This window comes from Magnolia sinica, chromosome 6 (genome assembly GCF_029962835.1).
Source record: "Magnolia sinica isolate HGM2019 chromosome 6, MsV1, whole genome shotgun sequence".
NCBI lineage: Eukaryota > Viridiplantae > Streptophyta > Magnoliopsida > Magnoliales > Magnoliaceae > Magnolia > Magnolia sinica.
The window spans coordinates 38249088-38267682 of NC_080578.1; the positions used below are offsets into that span (position 1 = coordinate 38249088).

The 18595-nt window shown below is 44.1% G+C and overlaps 1 protein-coding gene and 1 non-coding gene across 2 annotated transcripts; one reads left to right on the top strand and one right to left on the bottom strand.

Annotated features, from left to right (window-relative positions):
- Positions 1–1005: 1005 nt before the first annotated feature.
- Positions 1006–1112, bottom strand: LOC131250262 (small nucleolar RNA R71). Its single transcript, XR_009173188.1, has one exon. It is a non-coding gene; the product is annotated as a small nucleolar RNA R71 (small nucleolar RNA).
- Positions 1113–3177: 2065 nt separating this feature from the next.
- On the top strand, positions 3178–5214 carry LOC131248675 (uncharacterized; the record flags this gene model as incomplete). Its single annotated transcript, XM_058249061.1, has 4 exons — positions 3178–3261; positions 3988–4183; positions 4385–4741; positions 4988–5214. Coding segments are annotated over 4 exons (864 nt in total), but the record flags the coding sequence as incomplete, so codon positions are not given.
- Positions 5215–18595: the final 13381 nt, after the last annotated feature.

An 18595-nucleotide genomic window follows, 5' to 3' on the forward strand; every position in this document is an offset into this window, starting at 1 on the left:
TATTTTTAGTAACTTTCTAATTTTAACTCTTTTAGAATCTAATTTTGTTTCCTAATTTATTTTTAGAATTTTTATTTAGAAACTAACCTTCCTATTTTGTAGGCCTTTAAGATAGAAATTTCTAATTCGGTAAGCTCCCTCCCTACTTTCTATTTTTCTGTTCTCTTTTAGTAATTTACTTTCTAGTTTAGGACTTCCCTAATTTGTTTTAGAAATTTTCACTTTCTTTTAGGAATTCCTTCTTTTAGAAATCAGTTTACTGCTATCTTTCTTTTAAAGGATTGTTCTTCTCTTTTTTAGAATCTAACTTATTTTGTTTTATTTTGCAGGTTTTTAACTTAGGGACTCCAATTTGGTAATTTCTTTCCAACTCTCTTTTTCTTTCTAGATTTTCTTTCCCTTTCTTAAGATTAAGTTTTGAATTTAATTGAGGGCTGTGAGTGTTTCATGCCCAAGTGGGTCCGTGACAACACTCGACGTCTCTTGACTGAAGGAGGATTGGTTGAGGGGTTGACTATCCATCGCAAGACTAGACACCACTCGAAATCCCCTGAGTTAATTGAAGTTATGGCTGAAGACCAACCTCCTCTACTTCCGCCCAAGGTGAAGGATTCCCAAGATGAGAACGAGATGCATCAGGCACCCCCGCCTCGTACTTTCCGAGATTATTTACAACCGGCGGGAGTGAGTACGCCCTCATGCATGATTTTTCCTGAAAACACAGGACAAATGGACATCAAGCCAGGAGTTATCCAACTCCTTCCCAAATTCCATGGACTTGAATCAGAAAGTCCAAATTTACATTTGAAAGAGTTCGATGAGATTATAGCTACATTATGTTTTCCTAATGTATCTGAGGATACAATCAGACTGAAACTCTTTCCTTTTTCCTTAAAAGAGAAAGCTAAGACGTGGTTACATTCACTGCGTCCTTGATCCATTGGCACATGGAACGACATGCAGAGGGAATTTATAAAAAAATTCTTCCCACATCATAAAACGATTACCCTCAGAAAAGCAATCATGAACTTTGCCCAAAAGGAAGATGAAACATTCTTCCAACGTTGGGAAAAGTTCAAAGATTTGGTCAGTTCATGCCCACAACACGGATTTGAAACGTGGCGCATTACAATTTTTTTCTATGATGGACTGACATCTTCCATGCGCCAAATGGTCGAGACAATGTGTAATGGAGAGTTCATTAATAAAGATGTTGACGAGGTATGGGATTACCTCGATAGTCTTACTGAAAAAACACAATCATGGGACTATTACCCAAAGTCGAACACCACGTCTAGGCCGACTCAATTGAAGGAGAAAGGTGGATTATATCTCTTGAAAGAAGGGGATGATCTCAAGTGTAAAGTGACTACGCTCATAAGGAAAGTTGAGGCAATGGAAGGAAAGAAAGATAAGGTTAATGAAATTGTTTGCGGCATCTGTGATTGCAACATTCATACAACTGAAAATTGTCCTACAATACCTGCCTTTTGAGGAGTGTTGAATGAACAAGCTAATGCCATAAACAACTATCAAAGACCTTTTACTAGACCTAACTCCAATACGTACAATCCTGGTTGGAAAAATCATCCAAACTTTAGTTGGAGGAATGGACAAACAGCTACCCCTCAAGGTTTCTTCAATCAAAATCCAAATCAAGTGAAACTTCAAGAGGAACCGGTTCAAAATTTCATACAAGAGCTAGCTCAGGCAATGCAGGGAATTACAGATTTTATGCAAAAGATAGATTCTCGTATGACGGTTATAGAAAAGGGGATGCTTCCTGCACAACCTCTCCCCAATCCTAAACCGCAGTACAAGATTAATGATCCCAACTCTTCAAATCAAATGGGGCACGCTAAATCCATCACCACTCTTAGGAGTGGAAAGATCATTGATAAAACTCTTCCGGTTAGGCCCGAAAAGCCTCAAGAACCAGAAGAGGACAACAATGATAGATCCAGTGATGCCCCACAAAAATTAGAACTGGAACTTCTAAAGAAGCCAGTTGCTCGGTTCCCCCAACGGTTGGTTTTACCAAAACCTCTCTCTAACTCTCAGGATATCCTAGAGGTGTTGAAACAAGTGAAAGTCAACATTCCTCTACTTGATGTCGTGAAATAGATTCCCTCATATGCCAAATTTCTGAAAGACTTATGCACGACCAAAAGACGGCAAAGTATTCAAAAGAAAATTTTCTTAACTGAGAAAGTGAGTGCCATCCTAAAGCAAGACGTGCCACAGAAATTCAAAGATCCCGGTAGCCTAACCATATCATGTGTAATTGGGAACCATCGAATTGATCACGCACTTCTTGACTTAGGAGCAAGCGTCAATCTGATTCCCTACTCGGTATACAAACAGTTAGGTTTGGGTGAATTAAAACCCACCCTAACCACATTACAACTTGCTGATCGCTCTGTTCGTGTACTAAGAGGGATAATTGAGGATGTGTTGGTCCAAGTTGATAGATTTTACTACCCTGTAGATTTTATCATCCTGGACACTGAACCCATCAATAACATAAGCACTCAGATCCCCGTCATTCTTGGCCGCCCATTCCTTGTCACTTCAAATGCAATTATCAATTGCAGGAATGGTGTCATGACTATGTCTTTTGGGAATATGACATTAGAGTCAAACATCTTTTTCAATAACGACAGAAACTTAGAGGAGGATGACGATTTCCACGACATTAACATGATTAACTCTTTCGTGGAAGATACGACACCTCTAACCTTATCCTCCGACCATCTAGAGATGTGTCTGGCCCACTCCCATGATTTTGATGATGACATGATTAGGGAGACGTGCGCCTTGCTTAATACTGCACCGGTACTTGAAGTTAACCGGTGGAGGCCACAATTTGAAGAATTGCCACAAACAGATGTAGTGCCTCTACCGTCTAACCTCAAGCCGCCGAAGCTTGACCTAAAACCTTTGCCCTCTGATTTGAAATATGCCTATTTAGGTCAAGATGAGACATACCCGGTGGTGATCTCTGCCCACCTAGAGAAAGAACAGGAGAGTATGCTCATATCTACTCTCATTGAGCATAAAGGAGCCCTGGGATGGATGATAGAGGACCTCAAGGGAATCGATCCCTCGATTTGTACTCACCACATATATCTTGAGGATAATGCAAAAACCGCTCGGCAACCACGACGTAAACTAAATCCAAACATGAAGGAAGTGGTTAAGGCCGAGGTTCTTAAACTATTGGACGTAGGCATCATATACCCTATATCTGATAGTCAATGGGTGAGTCCAACTCAAGTGGTCCCTAAGAAGTCTGGAATCACCATCATAGCCAATGCTAATAATGAACTCGTGCCAACTAGAGTCACTACTGGTTGGAGAATGTGTATTGACTACAGGAAGTTGAATACCGTCACGAGGAAAGACCACTTTCCTTTACCATTTATTGATCAGATCCTGGAAAGGTTAGCTGGTCATTCCTATTACAGTTTCCTTGACGGGTATTCGGGCTACAACCAGATAGAGATAGCCCCTGAAGACCAGGAAAAGACCACATTTACATGTCCCTACGGCACCTTTGCCTACCGAAGGATGCCATTCAGACTATGTAATGCCCCTGCCACCTTTCAGTGATGTATGCTGAGTATCTTTTCTGATATGGTGGGGCAATATCTAGAGGTCTTCATGGACGATTTCTCTGTTTACTGTCCATCTTTTAGCAAGTGCTTGGAAAGTCTTAAATGTGTGCTGAAAAGATGTGAAGAAAAGAACTTGGTACTTAATTGGGAGAAGTGTTATTTCATGGTTCAGAAGGGAATTGTCCTTAGGCATATCATCTCGTCCAACGGAATCGAGGTAGATAAGGCAAAAATCAATCTTATCTCTAACCTACCTCCACCCAAGAACATTAGAGACGTGCGTTCCTTCTTAGGACACGCAGGATTTTACAGGCGATTCATAAAGGACTTTAGTCTCCTCTCTCATCCTTTATGTAATCTTCTTCAAAAGGATGCTTCGTACGAATGGACTGAGCAATGCCAAGAAGCTTTCACCAAGCTTAAGGGCACGTTAACCACTGCACCTATCATGCAGCCACCCGACTGGAGCCTTCCTTTTGAGCTTATGTGCGACGCTTCTGATTATGCTCTTGGAGCGATTTTAGGCCAGAGAAAAGATAAGAGACCCTACGTCATCCATTACGCGAGTAGGACTTTAAATCCGGCCCAAGTGAACTACTCAACTACGGAAAAGGAACTCTTAGCTGTAGTGTTCGCCTTGGACAAATTTAGGTCCTACCTGATCGGATCCAAGATCATTATCTATACAGATCATGCGGCACTGAAGTATCTTCTTTCTAAGAATGATTCTAAGCCCCGCCTCATACGATGGATCCTTCTACTCCAAGAATTTGATTTGGAAATTAAAGATAAAAAGGGAGTAGAAAACATTGTGGCCGATCACCTTTCTCGCCTTAATACCTCTGATTCCCTTGAGAGGACCCATATCAACAACATGTTCCCTGATGAACAACTGTTTAGAGTCTCTCATTCACCTTGGTTCGCTGATATTGCTAATTATCTTGCTACAGGTGCCATACCGACACAATGGACTGTGCAAGATAAGAAGAAATTCTTCACCGAGGTGCGCAACTTTTTCTGGGATGATCCTTATTTATTTAAATATTGCCTAGACCAAATCCTAAGGAGATGTGTACCAGACGATGAGCATCAGAGCGTCATCTCCTTCTGTCACTCACAGGCCTGTGGTGGTCACTTTTCTGCTAAAAAGACCACGGCCAAGATTCTGTAGTGTGGCTTTTACTGGCCCACTATGTTTAGGGACACTCATGAGTTTTGCAAAGCTTGTGAGCGTTGTCAGAAATTGGGAGCATTGTCCTATCGAAATATAATGCCTTTGAATCTCATCCTTATCATTGAAGCATTTGATTGCTGGGGCATCGATTTCATGGGACCATTCCCCCAATCGTTTGGAAATCTGTATATTTCGCTCGCCGTGGATTATGTCACTAAATGGGTTGAAGCGATTCCGTGTCGAACTAATGACCATCGCACGGTCATTAAATTCCTAAAAGAAAACATCCTTTCTCGATTCGGAACGCCTCGAGCCATCATTAGTGATGGGGGCTCACACTTTTGTAATAAACCATTTGAGAGCTTAATGAAGAAATACAGTATCTCTCATAGGGTGAGCACCCCGTACCACCCACAGACAAGTGGGCAAGATGAGATTTCTAATAGGAAAATTAAACACATCTTGGAGAAAACGGTTAACCCTGATCGTAAGGATTGGTCAATCCGATTGACCGATGCCTTATGGGCATACCGTACTGCTTTTAAAACCCCTATTGGAATGTCTCCCTTTAGATTTGTCTATGGGAAAGCTTGTCATTTGCCTGTGGAGCTGGAACATAAAGCGTACTGGGTGATCAAAAATCTTAATTTTAATCTGGACAACGCTGGATCGCTACGCAAACTTCAATTGAATGAACTTGAGGAAATCCGGAATGATGCGTACGATAATTCGAGAATTTACAAGGACAAGATGAAAGCATTTCATGACCAACACATTTTGCGAAAATCATTCACGCCTGGTCAAAAGGTCCTTTTGTACAATTCTCGATTACATCTCTTTTCGGGTAAGCTTCGATCTCATTGGACCAGCCCTTACATTGTTGTTACTGTTTTTTCCCATGGAGCCGTTGAGATAAGAGATCCCGATAATGGCAAGGAGTTTAAAGTCAATGGACATCGATTGAAACCATTTGTTGAGAAATTTGATTCAGAGGACATGTCCATGACCCTGACTGCTCCTGTTTACCAGGATTGATTCCCTAATCTGATGGAGGTATAGGTAAGTTTATTCCTTTCATAGGACTAGGGTAGTTGCTTTATTTGTCTAGCTGAAGACGGTAAACTTAGCGCTCCTGGGAGGCAACCCAGCTCTTCATTTCATTTCTATCATTAGTTAGTTCAATGTTTGTGGGTAACATTACTACAAACCCTCACGAGACTACAACTCGTCCACTAGGGGCAACCTAGGGGTTTAAAGACTTGTTGCATATGCTAAAAGCAATCGAGAGCACCTACGAAAGTGGTATAGGTAGGATTTTATTTTTTTGTTATTTTTATGTTGCCTTCTCTTTCGTGCTGACCGACGCCCATGCTACGATCTCTTGAAAAGTGTCTCTCGATTCATCATCCAGGTACTATCTTCCCATCACTTCATATTTACTTTTCGTTGTCCCAAGTGCATTGCACGCTCATATCTTTTACATTGAGGACAATGTAGATTTTAGGTTGGGGGTGGGAGATTAGGTGACCTAATCAGCATTTTCTTGGTCTTGAACAAAAATTGTGAAATTTTTTTAATTTTTCTGGACTTTCTTGTGAATTCGAAGGGACTTTGACAGTCATCTAGGGCACTTGGAATTTCAAGATACATGATGTTGGAAATTTAAGATGCCTGGATTCAGTGTCTATTGGATTGCATAATTAAGTTTGAATTGTTAATCTAGAATTAGAAGTTGTACACATTGATTGAGTTATGATCTCACATATCACATCTCGCTTTCACATTAAGGTTTCAGTTTGATATTGAAGGATTTACTTGGTACTCACTAAGCATGAAAGGAACCGGCCTGAGAAAATTAAAAGGATTGGGTGAATAATCTTTACCATAGGTTTGCTCCCTATAGGTGAAGGTTCAACTTCCCAAAGTAGCCAGCGGAAAGGGGTGGGCAATGGTCTTCATCATAGGTTTGCTCCCTATAGGTGAAGATTTGATTCCTCCCCTTAGCGGTATTTTTATGAAACAAAAATACATATCAAAGGTCGATTAATGAAAAGATGATCCGTGAGGAAAGTTTGAGTTATTATGAATTATCTTAGTGTTTACCGATAATATTATGAAATTAAGAAGTGAACCTTAATGATAAGCTGAGATTACACGATACACCCATGAAACTCAATATTTAGAATCGTTCTAATTAATGGATTAATATTTAAGCTTGATTATGAAGTTTACCGTGAGCTTGATTTCAGGAGAAAGTAATGCCAACATTCATGAATCTTAGAATTCGAGTATCTGAATTGTTTTTCATAAATCTCTTGAGTTGTAGAAATTGTCCTGTAATTCTCAATTTATTTTTCGCATACCTTACTCGGGACTAGCAAGATGCTGGTTGGGGGTTGTGTTGAAGGTCGAATATTGCATATCAGACCCCAGTTATTGCCAGGATTTACAAACATAGTACTATTTATCGGCCTGATTTAGTCATGTTTGTGATGCAGGGCGTATTCACGAGCTTGGACTGGGAAAGGGTACTAAAAGCATGGATTTAACGGTCTGAAGTCACCAAGGCAAGCCACGGACCCTAGAAGACCAAGATCGGTGGAATTACACACCAGGGATCCGAGGAAATAAAGTCGTTCACGTTAAAGAAGCCCGAAACTGGCGCAGAATGCAAGATCATAGGGTTCTCGCCATCCGATTGGCGTGAAAATTTATACATGGCCTGTGAACCATAAATGAACCGTACACATCAATTTTCAGCTCCTGGATCACTGTGAAAGTGGCCCAACGGACAAATCAGCCACCAAAACAGTGATATGGGGCCCACCTGTTATCTGGATATGCTTCAAAGTTAGTCTTGACGGTTTAAATGAGATGGGACAACAGATGGACAGATCGGATTTCACATATACATCAATATGGGACCCACTTTGCATGCCAAGAGTGCACGGGCGACTGTGCACGCGCTGTGCACTGAATTAACACGAGCGGTCAAAACAGCGTTTGACTGCAACTCGCTGCACGCAACAGAGAATTCTCTATTTCAGAAAACGGGTACCTGCGATCTTGTAGTGGGCCACCATCTGAAGTCTTCAGGTAGATCTGGACCGTTCAGTAGTTTCTAACAGCGCAGCTAATACGGACCTAGGAGAGAGAATTTAAAGAGGACAGCTTGAACGGTTTTCAACCGTCCAAACGCAGGACGGACGGTAGGGAGAAAAGTCTGTGGGCCACACCGAAATCAGTCCAAAACTGACCATACCCAACTAGTTTCTCGAGGGAAAACCAGTGGACAGCTTGGATCTCTCATTTGAAATAGACAGTGGACCCCACCATCGTCACAGCGTAATAGCTACACACCCTGTTTTGCGTCCGGGAAACCTGAAAATTCTGGACTGTTTTGCAGATTTGGCGAGGATCGGTCCAACGATCTGAGCCGTCCAAAACCTCTCCAAGGAAGTGCTGAATCATGGCAAGAAGACTGAACGTCTTAGATTAGTGTTTTTTGGTCGAAAAGATGAGCCAACGCAAGTCAGTTTCCAAGCCGGCTGACTGCGTGCTGGGGAAGGAGATGACGCACTCCGCGTCTGACTCCAACTCCGTCGGTTCCTTGCAACCGACCTATCCAGCGACGCCCTCTACTGATATAAGAAGGAAAATAAAGAGAGAAGGATGGTGGGTGGCACGTGAGCAACGGTTTGGCTTGGACGATTGCACAAAAGAAAGAGAGTGGAGTTTGGTATTTCTTTGTTTATTTCTTTATTTCTTTTTATTTCTTGAAAACTATATCAAAGGAAGTCTAGTTGATTTCCATGATTTTTAAAGCAGGCATAAGATCTCCCTGATCTCTACAAGTGGATCCTCTGAATCCCTAGTTTCCTTCCTCTGAATTCCTTAAGTTTAGATTAATCTCTCACCATTATTCATCAATTTACATTGGATTTAGATTACATCTTTTTGCTAGTTCTATATCTAGTTAGTTTCAGATCACGTACAAGTTTCAGTCCCTGTGGATTCGACCTCGATCTTACCGAGTTTATTACTACATCACAACCCTATACTTGGGGAGTGAACAACTATATCAAGCGCTTCAATTTCAAATCGCTCCAAGTTTGAAAACATTCGGACGGAACAACACTCAACTCGATCATGCAAGGCGTTAGAGACAAACCATTTCTGGCATCCCTGGACAAGAACCCACCTACTACTCTTGTCGAGTTCAAGGCCCGGTCAGATAAGTACGTGGATGCCGAGGAAACCTGGATCATGCGCGAAGCCACCCAAAATGCAAAAGTCCCGGCCAAAGAGTCAGCAAAGAAAGAAGTTGACTCGACTAGTGAAAAGAAGCGTAAAGATGATTGAACGCGTGATGATCATAAGTCGGGTCAATGGCCCGACTGCAAGTTTTTGACGTATACCCCGCTCAACAAGCCGCAAGAGCAGGTTTTGATGAAAATTAAGGGCGAAGGATTCGTCAACTGGCCAGATAAGTTCCGAAGCAACCCGAACCAACGGAGCAAAAACAAGTACTGTCATTACCATCGCAATCATGGGCATAATACGAGTGACTGCTACCACTTAAAGGAAGAAATTGAGCGACTCATCCGAGAAGGTCGTCTTAGAGAGCATGTCGAAAGAATTGGGACAACGAAAGAACACCCGGGTGATAACCGACCTACGGAGGAAATCCGAACCATTGTCAGTGGTCCCTGAGGCGAAGGTGACTCAAACAATGCTTTAAAAAATCATGCCAGGAGCATTAGTCGACCTGAGTCCGAAATCCTAATCTTGGTTCGGCCTTCAAAAGAAAAGAGAAGGGAAAAATACTGCATTTCATTCACCGATGAAGACGCTTGAGGTATTTATCACCCGCACTATGACGCATTGGTCATCACCCTCACTATAGCGAACCGTAAGGTATTTCACATTCTCGTAGATACAGGGTCATCCGCCGATGTACTATTCACTCAAGCATTTGATAAAATGGGTGTTGAACGTTCAGCGTTACGGCCGGTTCACACCCCCTTGATTGGTTTCTCTGGTGGATGAACACTCCCCGAAAGAGTAATTTCATTGTCACTCACTGCTGGTAACTCTCCGCACCAGGTGATAGTAATGGTCTACTTCCTGATAGTCGACCAACCATCGGTCTACAACGCTATACTCGGTCGACCCTCTATGAGCCTTCTCTAAGTTGTGGTATCAACATACCATCTCTCTATGAAATTCCCGACTGAGTCGGGAGTAGGAGTCATAAAAGGCGATCAACAGAATTCACGGTGTTGCTATGCCACAGCTATGAAAGCTCCGGCCGAGGTAACCACAACTGAATCATTGGACCCTCGGGCCGAGACATACGAGCGAGGCCAGCCAGTAGAAGATCTTATTCTAGTACCCTTGTTCGAGATAGACGAATCCAAAAGAGTACAGATTGGCTCATCTCTGCAATCACCTCTGAAAGACAAGCTGATATCACTACTCCGACAATACGTTAATGTATTCGCATGGAGCCATGAAGATATACCAGGGATCAATCCTTCAATGATGACTCACCGACTCAACATCGATCCGACCTACAGATCGATCCGATAGAAACGACGTCCGCTTGGCCCTGAAAGGTACGCCATCATTGAAGAAGATGTCAGCAAGCTCCTCAAGGCTAAATTCATCGAGGAGATCTATTATCCGGAATGGGTAGCCAACTTCATCCTCATGAAGAAAGCCAATGGAAAGTGGCGAGTCTGTATTGACTATACTGACTTAAACAAGCCTGCCTAAAGGATAGCTTTTCTCTCCCAAGGATCGGTCAACTGGTGGATAGCATGGCAGGGCACGAACTTCTTAGTTTCATGGGTGCTTATTCTGGATACAATCAAATTGTAATGCATCAATCAGATAAATCTAAAACTACCTTTATCACCGAAAAAGGACTTTATTGTTACCGTGTAATGCCATTTGGTCTAAAGAATGCAGGAGCGATGTACCAACGGTTGGTAAACAAAATGTCCGCTCGGCATATCGGCCAAACCATGGAAGTATACATTGATGACATGCTCGTCAAAAGTATACATGCGGCTGATCATATTGCCGACCTAGAGGAGATGTTTCTCATTCTTCGCAGATACCAGATGAAGTTAAACCTGAGCAAATGTGCCTTTTGGGTCAACTCGGGTAAATTTCTCGGATTTCTGGTTAACCAGCGAGGAATCGATGCAAACCTAGAGAAAATAAAAACATTACTTAACATAGAATCCCCAAAAATGATCAAGGAGATATAAAGGCTGACTGGATGAGTAGCCGCACTTAACCGCTTCCTCTCCCGAGCCACCGATAAGTGCCTCCCGTTCTTCAAACAACTTAAGGGTTGGCAAACGGTAGAGTGGACGAAAGAGTATGAAGCAGCGTTCTAGCAGTTGAAGTCATACCTCGGATCTCCGCCTGTCTTATCGAAACCCGAGCCTGGGGAAGCTTTGTTGTTGTACCTGGCGATTTTCGACACAGCATAAGCTCGACGTTGATTCGCGAGCATGAAGGAAAATAATTTTCGGCGTATTATGTCAGCAAAGCATTGTTGCCGGCAGAAACAAGATATCCGCCTCTAGAGAAGGTGGCCCTAGTCTTAGTCGTCTCCTCGCGATGACTTCGGCCATATTTTCAAGCTCACACTATCGTCGTCATGACCGACCTCCCACTGCGTCAGATCCTTCAGACACCAGAAGCTTCTAGTCAACTAACAAAGTGGGCGATCGAGCTCAGTGAATTTGATATTCAATACAAGCCGAGAATAGCGATAAAAGGACAAGTTATGGCCGACTTCATCATCGAAGTTACACCACAAGCCGATCCACTTACCGAGCTTGGAACCGAACAATTGATAACTGCTTCTCCCGAGTCATCGCCCGTCCCAATCCCCTGGAAGGTTTATGTCGATGGCTTATTCAACTATAAGGCAAGCAGGGCAGGAGTCGTCTTGAAAACTCCCGATCAAACCTACATGCAATATGCCTTAAGACTTGGATTTCAAACCTCAAACAACACAGCAGAATGCGAAGTCTTATTGCTCGGCCTTTGACTAGCAGCCAGTTTTGGAGTTACTCATCTCTACGTATTCAGCGACTCGCAGTTAGTCGTCAATCAAGTCACTAGCGTATATCAAACATGCAAAGAGCAACCGAAAGCATATATGAGGAAAGCCAAAGAGTTGATCGATAGTTTTCAACAATGTATTATGACTCGGATCCCTCGAACAGAAAATGCTAAGGCCGATCTACTGGTAAAACCTGCCTCTGCCGATGAAGACGACATACACAGGTTCGTTCCGATCGAGTACGTTGCTAAACCGAGTATTGACGACCCGGTTAGTTCGACCGTACATTCAATTGATTCGGAACCTACTTGGGTCGACCCGATCGTCCAATATCTCGGCAGTGGAAAGTTGCTCGAGGATCAAGCCGAGGCCCGACGGTTGAAAATCTGAGCCTCTCGTTACACCATACTTAACGGGGTATTGTACAAGAAAGGATTCTTCGCTCCTCTGCTACGATGCGTAAATCCCGATGAAGCCGATTATGTGTTACGAGAGATCCACGAAGGAATTTACGAAAATCACTCGAGAGGACGATCACTCGCACATAAGGTCCTGCAACAAGGATACTACTGGTCAACTATACAGCACGACGCTCAGAAGCTCGTCTAGAGCTGCGACAAATGCCAACGATTCACCGCCGTTCCACGACAGCCTCCTGAGGAACTAACTCCTATGACCGGCCCTTGGCCATTCACACAATAAGGAATCGACATCATCAGACCACTCCCTTTGGGAAAAGGACAAACCAAGTTTGTTGTTGTTGCAGTAGACTATTTCACAAAATGGGCCAAGGCTGAGCCATTGGCTAGGATAACCGAACAGAAAATCACAGACTTTGTTTGGAAGAATATTATCTGTCAATTTGGGATACCTCAAACCATTATTGCCGACAACGGGAAGCAGTTCGATAATAAGCAGTACTGGGAGATGTGCGATAATCTCGGAATCAGAAATGTCTACTCGTCCCCCTATCATCCTCAGACGAATAGACAGGTCGAGGGAGTCAACAAGATCATTAAACAGGACCTCCGAACTAAACTCGATCAAGCTAAAGGAGCATGGGCCAAAGAGCTTCCAATAATACTATGGGCATACCGAACCACTGCTCGAACGGCTAAAGGAGAAACTCCTTTCTCTCTTGCGTATAGATCGGAATCCGTCACCCCGGTCGAGATCAGATTGCCTTCAGCCCAAGTCAGTTCGTTTGATGAAGAAGACAATGAAGAATTGCTAGCTCTCAGACTCGACCTCATAGAAGAACAAAAGGAAAAAGCTTGGGTATAGATGATGGCTCGGCAACGCCAAGTAGCTCGGTTCTACAATGCCCGAGTCAAGGTTAGACGCTTTCAAGTGGGAGACATGGTCCTCTGCAAAACATTCATAAATACTAAGAAAGTTGGTGCAGGCACACTGGGACCTAATTGGGAAGGACCCTATGTCATCTCAAGCACCATCTGACCTGGAACATACCGGTTGGAAGATCTAACCGGGCAACTACTACCCCATCCTTAGAATGCCGAGCATCTAAAGATCTATTATCCCTAGGTCGGCCGTTGAGCACTCGCGAAGACTCAGTTAAGCAAAGAATGAAAATCATGTAAGTTGAGCCAAATGAATGAGAAAGTCGAGTATATTCATTCGTCAGTATGCATTTTACATCAGGTTACATTAATTTCTACTTTGAAATTATATTGATGGAACCACAAAGATAAAGGTAAAAAGAGTCGGCCGCAATACGCTATGTCCGCTCATAGTTGCAGTGTTGTTGAGCCCGCCTGGTGTGCTTAAAGTGCTTGAAGCTTGGTGTGCTTGAAGTGCTTGACATCTTCAAACCAGTTCTAAGGTTCATCAGGAGCTAACACAGGAGGTGGCTAGGATTCAGCTGCTGCCGCCACTCGGAGCAACCTCTGGCGCCACGTCAGGAGTAGCCTCAGAATCGACCTCGATACCAGCCGCAGCATCAGAAGACCCGGCTGCCTTGGCCTCCGAACCCTCGGATCCAGAGGCATCTTCGTCAAATCCCGAGAGATCAAGGTCGGAGAAGGCTTCCTTCATCAATCCGACACACTTGGTGTAACCATCCTGATACAAGCGATCCTGTTCCTCTAGATACTCTCGAGATTCAAGAAAGAACTTTACGGCCTAGTCCCTGGCCTCCTCTTTGGCTTTCTCAATGGTAGCCCTGGTCTTAGCCTTGAGCCGAGCCAACTTGTCCTCTGAAGAGGCATGAGCATGACAAATTTACCGACTCTCCTCTTGGGCCTCTTTCAATAGCGAGGCCACATGAACACACTCAGCCTTACCGTCCTCGGTGGCCTTCCTGGCAAGCCCCATCTCGTCGGTCATTATGCCGATCCGAGTCACGGTAACTTCAAGTTTTGCTTCCACCTCCACTACCCATTTTCGAGCTGCTTCAGCCTCTGCCGCCTGACTCTGAGCTTTAGCCAAATCCATCCTAGCCCTGAGCAAACAAGGAACGAACTGCAAAAGAAAAAGGCAAAGTCAGATTAAAATCGAAGGAATTAGTAAGACAAGCGAGAAGTCCAAATCTTACCTCGAGGAGAATCTTTGCAGCATGAGAGAAAGTCCGCGTCTGGGGAGCTTCGAAGAGGGCAGCAAATTCTTTCTCACTCCCATGCGAAATCGTCCAAGGGACCATGTCCGACACAACCCGTTGGAAAAATGACGCCTCCTGTTGAGTCGTCTCCCCTCCTGAGGGTTCCCTCTTCTGCTTTGGAACCGGCTCTACAAAGGGTCCTAACTCAGGGGCCACCTGAGGCTCAGGAGCCACCGCGTCTGCCACTCCCACCTCTTCCTCTAAGTTGAGGATTATTACGATCGGGATCACGGTCGGGACAGCCGGTGTGGCTTGCCCCTTAGCCTTCGAGACCATCTTCGGTCTCTTTGGAGGGTGAGTCAAGGCCAAGTCTAAACCCGAGTCAAGAAGACGCTCTAGCTAGAGAAGTGTCTTCCAAGACCGCTCTTTCGGACTTAACGCCTTTCGGTGCTTGATCCGAGCTAAAGCACCGGCTCCGAGTTTCGGCCTTCGCTTGGGAATATCTACAAGACATATCCTATCAGACTCAAAAACATGACAGTATAAGGAGATAAAGGGAAAAGTGCATGCCGAGTCACCTGCTTTAGAGAACGCCCGAGGAATGCAAGGTTCAATAAGTCCTGACTCGACAGTCTCCCAGCGGCCACACGCCCAGAACCATCTATCTCGCCAGTGCTTGTTAGAGGTAGGAGGGTCGGTTATCAAAGGCCCACCCTTGTTCTGCGAAGCACACAAAAAGTACCAGCCGGATTACTACGGATTCAACCGGACTTGATACAAATGGAGAAACTCGTCGATAGTCAATGGGGGCTGCTCTGTCTCAGCCCACAGCATCGAGCATCCGAACAAGTTTCTCCACCCCTTCGGGACTATCTGTCCAGGCGCTATCTGAAGTCGGGAAAGCAAATCCTGAGCAATGCCTTGGAAGGGCAGACACAAGCTGCATTGTAAAGCGACCTGAAAGATTGCGACCATCCCAGCCGGGAGACGGTCGGGTAACTCACTCGGCAGGGGAAAGCGAAGGATGACCGAGTCCAGGGACATGTTACCCGACCTTAATCTTATCCATATCCGCCTCAGTTAAAACCAAGGGAACTGGACCCTTCTGCTCATCTCCTACCTCCCCTCCCTCGGCCGCTGACTCAACAGCTTTTGCCGATCTCCGGGTGGAGACTGACTCACTAGCCCCTTCGATCTCTTTATCCTCTTCCTCCATTTCCTCCACAGGAGGATTAGGTCTACCAGGGGCAGTCGACAGTGACGCCTCTCCACGAGAGGGACCCACCGAAGCAGAGTACTCTTTCTGAGTACTGAAAGGCCTCGTTGGCGCCAATGGCCATCTTCATTAGCAGCGAGGGCGATTTCGAGACATTCCAGAAATGTCTCGCTTCGCCCTCGTCACCGGAAGTTCCCTCCTGGGGGCTCTAGGAACCATGCATTGCCATTGAAATTCAAAAAGAAAGGGAGGGAGAGAGTTTGAAACTCACTGGAGATATCGATACAGACCAGAAAGGGAGCGAGTGTGAAAGCAAAAATCAAAGAGGGAGAATGAAAATGGCGAAAGGTGGGAGGACAATGAAAACGGAAATCGGAAGAAAAGAGGGCGCGTGTGAAAATGAGAAAGGGGCGTCCCGCTCCTCCTTTTATAGCCCTGCCACATGGCAAGGGCATTTAAGGAGTTGAATTGACGGCCGTTTCGACTCCCCTGCCCGACACGTGGCATGCGCCGACTGACGGAGATATCGCCCTTGCCACACATCCAAAGCTCATTAGCCAAAGAAACGCTCTGACGGCTTCTCGCGCGTGTGGCCTCGATCATTGAATCGACGCATGTTCAGGACAACACACGACTCCTGCGAACATTAAATGCTCCATCATGATATCGATCTCCGGTTCGAGCAGACACAACATTCTTTACTCCTTAACCTCAACACAGCTGATGCAGGGAGCAAGGGGGCTTACTGTTGGGGAAAAATATGACAAGTCTGGAGACCCGGTTATGGAATGGACCAACTCTACTAACATGGCCCGGGATTCCGAGGCAATAAGCCTGACCCAGGCAAAAGAGTTAAATGCCTCAAGGAGAGACTGTAACGCCCTGAAATTCGGGGGTCGAACATAACTCAGCTCCCGAGTTTCAAAACATCACTTATGCAACATATGTAATAATGAATGTATGTTGTCTGTATTAGTGCATAACACATGAAGTAGATTAAGCCAAAACTGTAAACATAATCCAGGAATAGGTGAAAGACGCAAGCAGAAGACTAAAGAAATATATGTATATGTATAAGTCCCTGTGATATGTATGCTCTGTCAGGTCATAATTATAAGTGTTTGTTTCAAAATATAAGTATCAAAATGAAATCATCCATTACAAAATAAACCCAGAATCTCCGTAACTCAGGACACGGCTCACATGAACTCGCCTGAGAACTGTATAAAAGAAAACGCGTCCTCGTCATCCTCATACTCCTGCTCTGCCTCGGGGGTCGCATCATCATCTGCATCTAAGACAGAGTCTGGTTAGTGTCGAAATACCGTCTCAGAATGTGGGAGTGAGTGATCAACTCAGTGGAACTATACAGTAAAAGTTAACATATTATCAATTCAATCAAGCAGTAATGATAAGGCAATACAATCAAATACGTCCTAATTACTCTTGTTAATGCAAGGATGTATGTAGAAATGATGCATGCTCTTGCCTGCACTCCCTCAGTATCTTCATCTTACGGTACACATGACAACCTCCCGCAGTGCTCCATGACGCCAAAGCACATGCAATGCGATGCATGAATATGATTACCAAGTTGTTATTAGTCCTTTTCATATAGCAGGATTGGGAAGCTAAGGTACCTTCCTCATATCAATTCCCAAATGGTGATCCATTCTAGGGTCGTTAGTCCTAGATAATCTCATACGATATTGTGGTTCTAGGTCACTGCAAAGGGCTCGTCACCAATCAATGCATGCCTATCATACCTTAGTTACTACCCTAAGATTCGTTGCCTCAACGCAGTATCAAGGTATGCTCAAGGTCACTACAAAGGGCTCGTCACCAATCAAGATAGGCCGACAGCACGAATATAGTATCCCATACCACCATAATCGGCTCACGAGTCTGAATTGCTCACTGGTCACTACGGGGAGGTTCGTCACCCCAGCGTAGGCCGACAGCTCAACCACGGTGTCCCATACCACCATGCCTGGCTCATGAGTCTTATCGAATTAAGGTACCATAGTTAACGGGATTGTACTGGTAAGTTTGGTACCCTATATTCAAACAATAGCGTCCATACATGGTGCACATCCACCGGGACAATCGAGTTACTTGATGAGCTCGACTAGCACGAGCACACGTTGAGTTGAACGACATGAAGTGCACAAACACTCCGTGTGGCCAAACCACTGCCGACAACCCTAATACGACTCGGGTTCGTCAAACACGTCCTACGTGGTGAAAACAACATCGGCCACGAACTCAAGGTTTGTTACCGATTCTCTGGACTATTTCATAATCCCAAACACATTTAAGTATAACAGATATTCATACCAGTAATTCAGAATAGTAATGGATCAACAATTCCAATCATACAAGCATGTGAGCATTTGTTGAATATCAACTTAACATGAATTCATACGTAAGTAACGTCTAAGTTAAACAGACAAAGAATATAGATTGCATCGAGGAAATCATACACATCATTAAGATAGTTGAGAATCTCTTCTCAATGCCCATAAAAGTACAATATATGACACACTTATTCATTCAGACATTTCTACAAACACTTAGGCTACATATTCCAACATACATGACGTATGTTGATGATAGCTCACCTTAGGACAATTCCTCTTGCCAAGGAGTTGTTACACATTCAACTAGCATAAACATGCGACAATTAATCATGGCAACCACATGCTCATATTGCATACGTATACGATACTTTCTACATATACATGGAATACACAAATCTTAATATAGTTCATATATATCAGAAACGCAATACAAACATCGCATTTGGCATGTGAAATTGCACCCACAACAATAATAAACCATTAACCGACATTGAAAGCCTTGAAAACCATAACCTATACGAATATAGTCCGCACCTTAAACCAGAAAGTGCGCAACAGATCCGATTCAGACGATAAGTCTTCGT